This window comes from Gavialis gangeticus, unplaced genomic scaffold (genome assembly GCF_001723915.1).
Source record: "Gavialis gangeticus isolate Ggan-Ray unplaced genomic scaffold, GavGan_comp1, whole genome shotgun sequence".
In the NCBI taxonomy this organism is placed as follows: Eukaryota; Metazoa; Chordata; order Crocodylia; family Gavialidae; genus Gavialis; species Gavialis gangeticus.
The window spans coordinates 20,267,156-20,277,326 of record NW_017729032.1 but is presented as its reverse complement, the minus strand read 5'-3'; the positions used below and the strand labels follow the sequence as shown (position 1 = coordinate 20,277,326).

Sequence of the window (10,171 nt, the reverse complement as noted above, 5' to 3'; positions counted from 1 at the left end):
TTTTTTTGAAGTGCCGGAAAGCTGGGGATGGGGTCAGGCAGGGCAGCCCTGGGGACTTCTTCTGCAGCTCCTCCGACTGTGCCTACCTCTGCCCCAGTGCAGAGAGCCACACCCCACAGGGACTCAGCCCTGCTCCCGCTTGCTAAGCCAGTGCGGGGGTGGGGAGGACACGATGCAGGCACAGTTAGCTTTGGGCAGCAGCAGGGCATAGCCCCTGCTCCCAGTGCTATGGCACCCACATCAGCACTGGGAGCAGGGGCTCTGCCCTGCCACCACTTCCAGGTGGGGCGGAGGAGTGGGATGTGGGCACGGTAGCACCAGGGGCAGGGGCTATGCCCTGCTGCTGCTTGCCCCCTTCTGCCTGTAGCAAGCTGCACCCGCATTCTGCCTCCTCTCCCCACCCTGGCTGGGCAAATAGCAGCAGGGTAGAACCCCCACTCCCAGAGCTGCCACGCCTGTATTCTGTGCTTCCCTGCGGGCAGCTTGTCCCAGGCCCAGCCCCAATCCCTCTCTCCCCCATACCCCTTCCTTTCCCCCTCCCCCAATCCCAACAGACTTACCAGCTGGAGGCAGCTGTCAGCTGCCCATTTAGTCTATGGCTGAATCTCCGAATCAGCTGAATCTTTTCCCAAAGCTTTCCAAATTGATTTGGATGCTTTGAGTCAATTCAGAGCTTTTACTTGGTCTCCTGATTTGATTCAGATTTGGAGATTTGGTCCCTGAATTGGGCCGAATCTCCTCCAAATCGAATCAGCTACCGAAGCTTCACACAGTCCTACTGTATACCTCTGTAGAGACTACAAGGTCAAAAACAGGGTGTGCTGTATTGAAAATTGCTACCTGTAGCAGTTGTTAACCTATCACTGTGTGATTTACTCCTGCCAGAAAGTCTGCAGGAGGTTTATTTTCATATTCTGAAGTTTTGGGGAGAAAATACTGTATTGATCTCCTTGAGCAATTCTTCAGAGGCCCGAGGTCCAAAATGGCCAGCATGTCATTATTTCTCTTTATAATATATGAACCTCATGTCCTTTCCAAAATCTCTCTCTCTCTTTGGAACTGTTTCTATGACTCTATTGTGTACAAGGTGAGTATTGTATTTGGCATCTGCTGATGTTACAAAGGATCTTATTGATAGTATTGGTTTATTTTATTTTACTTTGAATAAAAGATAAACTTGTCCCAAGAACAACTGGTTCTACTTAATATCTTATCCTGACCATTTTAAGTACACATATTATGAGGGGGCTTACTCCTAGATAAGGGCTCACTCTCAAATACTGCCCAGCTTTGGGAATTCCCAAAACAAGAAACACTTTTAAGATTCAATAGTTTTCCAGATATCCAAGCCTGAATCCCCAGAACACATAGCTAAGGCCTCAGAATTCCTGGCGCTTGGAGGAGGTGGGTCTTCATAGAAACACCTTTGTCTCCACTCTCCCTAAAATGCTCACCAACAAAATATTTAAAGGATATGAGAAATGTTTCAACTGAAACTAGAGATGCTTTTGGGACACCTCTTTGTAAATTTGAATCTACAATAAATCTGATTCGAGTGAAACATCAATCCTGAAAAGGCCCTCAGGAAATCTAGTTTAAAGTAGATTTTATATTATGGTTATTCCCATCTCACTGTTGTTTGCATGGTAGCTTCAGTTGACCACAGTCCTCCACAGTAAGAAACTGCAGTTGATAATCTCAGCACTGTGGCTGCTATGTCCAAATTTAATCTGTGTGATGTGTTCAGCAAGAATAATCCTTTAGCTAGTATAAATGTGGATTTTTGTAATGAGGTTTAACTTTAGCTAGAGTAATGAAGAGTTTTTAGTCCTTCGATATAATCAGGTTTTGAGAGGGATTTCCTGCTCCACATTAATCCACCTCTTGGAATCCAGGTAAGGAATCACATAGGCCTTTTCAACTTTGCAACTTTTTTGATGTTTCATTTCTTAAAAAAAACACAGCACCTATGAAGTTAGGATCACTTTTTGTCATTAATTTGACAAAGTTGAGCTAAGAATCTGAGTTAGCTCACTCAAACCTCCCACTTTATAGATTTTTTCTTTTTGTGAGAGACTGTTTCAGGAGAGGTTAAGAGACTGTGCTGTTTTTTTTAAGAGCTGACTGTCAGCAGTATATTTCACCATTCCCTGTGTAAAACTACTAGGAAGGGGTGTAAACCTTTGAGGGGGAGATGACAGTATGTGGGAGATTGCAAGGACAGTCTGCTGGCATGGATCCTCTGTAAGGAAAACAGTACCACTATGTGGCTTTCTATAGCACCCCAGGGGCATGTCTACATGTCACATTTTTTGCCCTCTCTTGAGCTGCAGTGGTGTGACTGTTTGCATGCGTGGGTTTTCTGGATGCTTTAAAAGTCTTTCTGGTGCATTAAGCTAAAACTCCTTGGACATAGTTTTGTTTGGCTCACCACGAACTAAAGCATTGCACCCATGGATTTATTGTGTGCAAACACAAAGGGGCTCAAAGATGTGTAATAAGCCTTTGTCCACCAGATGGTGATGCGACTTTTTTCTAGTTCACCCCTTTGTCCACCCCTCTGCTGCTTTTTTTCCCCCTTGTGCCATGTGCCGGCTCCCTGCTCCCATAGCTGTGTGGGGAGCCCTGGGAAGGTCTAGGGAGCAGTACATCCCACTTTCATAGTTTCATAGTTAGTAGGGTTGGAAGGGACCTGAGCCGATCATCAAGTCCGACCCCCTGCCATGGCAGGAAAGAGTACTGGGGTCAAACAATGGGCAGGGATGGAGGGGCAGTGCAGGACTCCCACTCTCCTGCGGCATCAGCCGGGGACTGGGCTTAATTTGTTCAAAAACCTAGTACATGCAAACACTGATGCAACGCTCCAAAATAAACAAGTTTAAATTTTATAAACCTATTTAATTTAATGAGGATTAAACCCTGTGATGTGTACAGGTACCTCAGCACCTGAAAATGGAGAAGAGGAAAGTCCATTTTTTAGAGAAGAGGGATTGCTTCACCCCATGGTTCCACATTGAGTGGAGAATAAATGCTGAGACTGTGTTGGAACAGTTGGAGAAGAATTACTCTGTGGTATCAGAAAAGCCATAAGAACTGGTCCTTCATGGCTCTGTGCTTGATACACGGGAAGATTTGACTAGAGCAGGTGGGAGACTGAAAAATTTACACCTAGTTCCATGCTACAGCTTCTGATCTGGTTTTAGTGGTGGGAGCTCTCATCTCGCCTGCCCCACTGTCTCAGTTTAGGTCTTGCCTTGGGGTTGTTAACATCTGTAAATTTATGGACAGTCCATAAAATAAAGCCTTAAAATCCTTATACATGAAGTCCATAAAAAATGAACTGTCCATAAAAACTTAAACTCTGAGCTTGATTGAAGATTTGTCATCAGATGAGGCCTGATGGAAACATTCATGGATAGACAGAGTACAGCAGCATCACCTTGTGTCTGAGTGGGAGCGCAGTTTGGCATCCTGCAAGAAGCTCTGTCTCAGGGCTCTGTGGCCCATGGGAGCCTTCATAGTCTCTACCCTCCCCTAGCCACATGCTGCCACTGTGTCCCATCAGCTGTTTGCTTGGATGGTAGACAGGACCGCAAGGCCCTGGGCAGTCAGACATCAGGTGGGACAGGCATGGAGGCAGCGCATCCAAGACAGAGCTGCAAGGCAGAGAATGGGGAGAGGTAGTAGAGTTGGGGGTCCATGCTCGGTTTGGGGTGAGAGGGAAATTGAGGCCAGTGGTGGTAAGGTTTGGGGGTGGGCTGGGGTGAGGGCAGGGCAGCATGGGGTGGGGAAATCATGGCATGAGGTGATAAGGGGACTCTTGGGATGGAGGAAGCATGGTGTAAAACCACTGCTGCAGGCATGCAAGACTTTACTTGGTGTTAAATCCCTCAATTTGAATCTGACCCTTGGTATTGCTATCCAGGGCCTGGCAAAAGGATTATATTTACATCATGTAAAATATCCATCAGTAAAAAGTATGGTTGTAAGTAAAAAGTTTGCAGATTGTCCTTAACATTGTTTTCAGAGTTGGCAACCTTGTCTTGCCTACCCAGAGTTGAGAACAGGTTCATTGCTGCCTGCTCAACTATCTCAATAGAGGTCTTGCCTACCCAGAGCTCAAAGATAAATTTCCCTGCAGCCTGTATAACTGCCCCTGTGTAGGTGAGGGGTGCCAAATTCACCTTGTGGGCTGAACGAGTGGTGTGACGCTGGTGAATAGGCTGGGAAGGTCCCACTCCTCCCCCGCCCCCACTCTAGCCTCCCCTAGCACAGTGGATCTTGTGCCTGCTCCAGCCAGTCTGAGACCCGTGCTGCGTGCAGCGCAGATCCTAGAGTGGCTGGAATGGGTGCTGCATGTGGCACAACTTGGCCAGGGGCATGTATCATGGATCCCAGACTGGCCAGAGTGAGTGCTGAGTTGCATGCAGTGCCCTCACCAAAGGCAATGCCCACTCTAGGAACTGGCCACACATGGTGTCCTCTTTAGCCAGGCTGGGGTCCATGCTGCATGCATTGCTTTTAGGCGGCACATGAGTGTGGGTCCCAGGTACCATGTGTGCTGCAGTGTGGCACTTGCTCCTGCCAATCTGGGGTCTAGAATACACACCCCTGGCTGGATTACATTACATGCAGCACCTGTTCCAGCTGCTCTGGGATCTGCACTATGTGCTCACCTGTGCAGAGCAGTCCTGGAGCATTTGGGATGGGTGCTACACATGGCATGAATCATGAGCCCTGCCTGCAGGGCTGGTTCAGTGTGTGCCGTGCTCTGGGTGGGACTGTTTAGAATCAGTGGCTGCACTAGGGGCCATATGGTGGGGTTCTGCAGGCCAGATCCAGCCTGTGGGCCATATGTTTGACACCCCTGGAGTAGACTTTGCTCCAAGTGCTTCTCTGCAGCCTGCACCTCTGTCTCAGTGAGGACATTGTCCAGATGCTGCCTGGGAGCTGTGTTTTTGTGGCCTGCTCTGTTTCTCATGTCTGAATGTGGAATGGTGATGAGTTGCTGTCAATCAAATAGTTCTCAAAAAGCAAGGAGAATTATTTATGAGAACAGCAATGTTGAGGATGAGAAACCCCAAACCAATGAAGAAACCAAGAAATGTTGAGTTAAAAATACTATGAAGCTTCTGCTATTAAGGGAGACCTGGAGCCTGCTCTATATGTAGCCTGAAGGCAGTATCATTTGAAGCTTTCTTCCTAGTACGAAGTGTAGGCTCAGAGCAAAGATCTGGTCTATTCCCACTTGCAATGGCAGGGACTGAGAATTCCCTTTATCAAAAATAGGGATTACAACTTTCAGCAGCATTTTCTTTCGTTTTTGGACGCAATGGTTTACAGCTAGAATAACAGGTACAGATGTGCCTTAAATTTATCTATCAGTCTGCTCTACAGAAAATGTATTTGTTAAAAGAACGTTACTTAATGTAATACATTTGTTCTTTACATGTGAGAATTGTTACAACAGGGTGCCCCAGTTGAAAGCTATATTGGGAACTTGCTAAAAGTTTGAAATCCACACCTCTTTAGCATAATGGCAGATGATAACCACTCATCATTAATACTGAGGTTTTGTCCCGAATGGACTGTACCTTCATTGGCCAGTTGGTCTTGCACTTGGTATAAATCACTTTATCCTAAGACCTGAACCTTTTGCTGGACCATTGCTGTATGATGAACACAAATGTCCTACCTTTTATGCTTCCATGGGATCCATTTGGTTCAGAAATCAATTTTTTTTTACATCTGTGTTGAAGAAACATAAATACTCACCAGTGGGTTGTTTTCTTCAGTGCTATATATATGGCTCAGTAAAACATCAATTCTCTCCTTTCCAGGAAATGGCTTGTCACTATTTGAAGAGTATGTCATTGGTGGTGATGGAGATTCACCATCTAGGTTCTGTTCCTGATCACTACTAAGTCTATGAGAAGGTAAACTACTGCCACTTTCAGATCCAATAATATCACCTTGGCCATGTGAGGTAGGACTAGGGTTTTGGAAACATCTAAAGGTTTTGAACATAGCTGTAGCTGTCTGTGTCTGTTTCATTTGCCATTCATTTTCATTCTGATAATTTCTAAAACAACAAGAAAAAGATTTAATGTTAGCAAACTATGAGGACTGACTGACTGATTAGGTCCTGCACTTAAGATGGAACAATGTTATGCTCAAATACAGACAGGGGGTGGGAGAGAGGGGGTGTATGCATCTACACATGCAATTAATGCGATGAAATAAACTCAGGAGCAGTTTGAACCACAGTCAGCTGCTACTAGGCACAGCACATGTACCTGGGACAGCAGCAATTTGAGCCGGGGTGGAGCAGGCCCCTGGTTGGCTGTGTTGACCAGGTGAAATGTATGCCCACGGTCAGCATCTACACATGCATTTTGATGCAGTAAAGTACTCTGCTGTAAAACAGTGCTGTCCCCAACAGTACTATCCTATGGTGGAGTTAATTAGTTTACTGTTCCCTAATACCAGTGCATGTATAGACTGACACTTTACTGCAGAGCTAATTAGTCTATTCCACAGTAAAGTGCATGTGTAGATACACCCAGGAATGACTAACAATGTGCTCTTGTGCAAAAAATAGAAGTCAACATCATACTGGACAGTATTATCAGGAGTGTCACTTGAAAGTTAAGGGAAGTGATTCTGCAGCTCTATTTGGTAAAGGTGAGGCCTTACCTAGAGTACTGTAAAGTACTCTCACCCAGGGAAATTAGAAAGAGTCCAATAGAGAGCAGCAAAAATGATTAGAGGTCTGGGAAACTTGCCTTATGAGAAAAGGTTGAATGCATTGGGTTTATTTAGTTTTGGGAAGGCAAGGGGGATGTGGACTTGATAACAGTCTTCAAATACTTGTAGGGTGGTTATAAAGAGGATGGTGATAGTCTATTTTCTGTGGCTGTGGGGACAGGATGAGGATCAATGGTCTCAAATTGCAGCAAGAAAAAATTAGGTTGGATATTAGGAAGAATTTTCTTACTTTAGAACAGATTACTGAGGTTATGGAAGCTCCATTACTGGAAAATTTTAAGACCAGAACAGACAAATATCTGGCTGGAATGGTTTAGTCAGGGATGATCCTGCCTTGAACATGGGATTGAACTAGATATCTTCTTGAGGCCCCTTCCAGCTCTACTTTTTGATGAATATGAAATACAACAAGACCATGTTTTCTGTTGGATTATATCATTTTGCCCATTCTGCCATTCAGATTACTTTGTGTGTCAGTTCCATAATAGATCATTTTTAATTATTTTAAAGCAGCAGTAGGTTGTTGCCAGCCAGGCACTTTTGGAGAATGACACCTGTGCCTGAAACTTCTTTCCCACTTTAGTCTGACATAGTCCAGAATCATTGGCCTGCTAAGATCTTTATTTTCTCATGCTTTAAGTGATTCAGTGAAATGGAAGAGGAAAATGCAAGTGAAATGAAAAAAAGACATTATTAATGAAAGTCTGGAATGTTAATGAATTTTGACCTACTCAAACTTTGCTTGGATATTTTTAAACAAATAAGTGAATGTGCCTAGAAGTAAGCATAGAAGTTTTAATAAATCAAAAAACTGTACATATTGTATAAAAACTCTCATCTGTACCGCTAAAATCAATGTGAGCTTTTTGCCATATTGTACTTCAATCACAGCAGGATCAAGATCAGAATAAGAAAATGAACACTTGCATGTACTTTTTAACTGAACAGGAATTTCTTTTTCTAATTATAACAACTGAAAAAATGCAAGATTATTCAATTCCTTGAGCACTTTATAAGGGTGTTCCATAGCCCTTGAGTCTCACTGACAGTCAGATAGATGTAAAATCAAGTATTTTTATCTACTTAAAGCTCCACCAAGTAAGAGCTACTGCAGTTAACTGCAGTTTATGAAAGAAAAGTTACTACCCATTGCAAACAACTTCTCCAGGCAGCTGTCTGAGGAACTGCTAAAAATATATTGGTACAGTTTTGCAGTTCTGACTTCCACTAACTTAATTAAATAATAATTTCAAAATGAATGCTATTTGTACAGCAGAATATGAAGCAGAATCTGATCACTTCACTTTTTTCTTGCATAACAGGTTTTTCTTTACATTTTTCTAGTAGTGGAGAGAGGCTCTGGTGCATAAAAGTCTGTGCTTATGACAAAGTAAAGATTCTGTTCTTGAAGGTAGCGTATGCAATACCCAATACTTACTTTACCTAATTCCTATAGTAACTTTAATTCCAAAGGATCTCAAAGCACTTTACTAACATAAAATACAGGCATGCAAATCCTACTAAAGATCAGTTCATCTGCCACTGAACTATAACCACATTCATGGAAAAACATGACAGGTGTTCAAGAATGCACAGTAATACTACCCAGGAAAGGGAAATTGGCTTAATAATTCTCTAGGCATGGAACAACAGTCTCTGCTCCCATACCTATCCCATAAAAGGAGGGATTGAAGCAGTAGGAACTATGAGCCATTTTATAATCTCAGCTTGAACATTTAGGAAAGGATGCCTCTGTAATGCTAGTGGGTGCTGCTTTTTTAGAAGCTCACTAACACAAGAAGCAGAGATTCAGAAACCACCTCAAAGAAGTAATAGAGAATATATTTTCCAATTGCATATGAAATGGGGATGAAAATAGGCATGATGCATACTCTGGGTGCAATATATCTAGTAATTATTATACACTCCAAGATAAGACTCCCTGAGACTATTCACAAAACACTCCAGCATTCAGATTAAATATATATTTACTATTTCTTTAACAGAATTCTCCTTTTTACTCTTTACCTCTCATTGAATAGATACACTTTGCTCTTCTGAGCCAAAACAAATCCTTCTTTTTTCTGTTTTAAAGCCCATTCTGTCCGCTGTGGAGTAAGGGCATTGTGAAGAAGCTGCCGCAAGTGAAAAGAGCTGGCATGAATAATAAAAACATGGATTGTTCATCTTGTGTTCTGACCTTTTGGAAAGTAATTTTCTTTAAAAGCCCACAGCAAAGGTCTCTGTGATCTGTTTTTTTCAAAACTGATTCTCTATATATTTCATAATAGTTATTACTGTTATGTTGTAACTTACTTCACTAAGGCCAAGATTTCCAAACCCTGCTGCCTGCAGTTATGATTTCTTTTAGATAGTAAAAATAGAAAAAAAATGAAACAAAACAATACATTGAGATGCTTAAATAAGTGGCCTGGCTTTTCAAAGCAACCCCAGTTCCCATCAATGTCCCTGGAGCTCAGCTGCTGCTCAGTGGGTGCATCTACACATTAATTAATACACTGTAGTTACTGTGCATTAAATTTAGTACTTAATAATCAAGTACTAAATCAATGCAAAGTAACCAGTGTTACTGTGCAGTAGTGCCGGTGCATACCTTTTTAGTGATGTTACTGTGCAGTAGTCTAATAATACTGCACAGTAGCATATGAGCACTGTTTGTGCTGTGACATGACACGGTCACAATAATACATGAGTACTATTAGGCTACTCATGTAGCTGCACCCATTGTTTTGAAAAACATTTCAGCTATTCTTACGTGCTGCAATATGGATTTTGTGCTTTGTCTTTAGGCACAAATGTCACAATTTTGGCTTCAATTTCTGTCAATCTAGTATCATAGAATCATAAAAAAATAGGGTTAGAAGGGACTTCAGGAGGTCATCTAGTTCAACTCCCTGCTCAAAGCAGAACTGTCCCCAACTAGATTATCCCAGCCAAAGCTTTGTCTAGCCGGGTCTTAAAAACCTCCAAAGATGGAGATTCCACCACCTCTCTAGGTAACCCATTCCAGTATTTCACCAACCTCCTAGTGAGAGAATTTTTCCTAATATCCAATCAAAACCTCCCTTGCTGCAACTTGAGACCATTGCTCCTTGTTCCGTCATCTGTCACCACTGAAAACAATCTAACTCCATTCTTTTTGGAACCACACCCTTCAGGCAGTTGAAGGCTGCTATCAAATACCCCTCAGTCTTCTCTTCTGTAGATTAAATAAACACATTTCCCTCAGCCTCTCCTCAGAAGTCATGTGCCCCAGTCCCCTAACCATTTTTGTTGCCCTCCACTGGACTCTCTCCAATGTGTCCACACCCTTTCTGCAGTGAGGGTCCCCAAACTGGACACAGTACTCCAGATGTGGCCTCACCAGTGCAGAATAGAGGGG

General features: G+C 43.0%; 1 protein-coding gene and 1 long non-coding RNA gene across 5 annotated transcripts in view; one reads left to right on the top strand and one right to left on the bottom strand.

Annotated features, from left to right (window-relative positions):
* Positions 1–10,171, bottom strand: part of DEUP1 (deuterosome assembly protein 1) — a 132,217-nt gene that overhangs the window by 3,113 nt on the left and 118,933 nt on the right. For all 3 annotated transcript variants that reach the window (XM_019524597.1, XM_019524598.1, XM_019524599.1), the window contains one exon: positions 5,776–6,082. In XM_019524597.1, the coding sequence (XP_019380142.1) occupies positions 5,776–6,082 (307 nt within the window). The remainder of the gene's footprint in view (positions 1–5,775; positions 6,083–10,171) is intronic.
* Positions 1–10,171, top strand: part of LOC109302777 — an 89,294-nt gene that overhangs the window by 64,094 nt on the left and 15,029 nt on the right. The window lies entirely within an intron of this gene.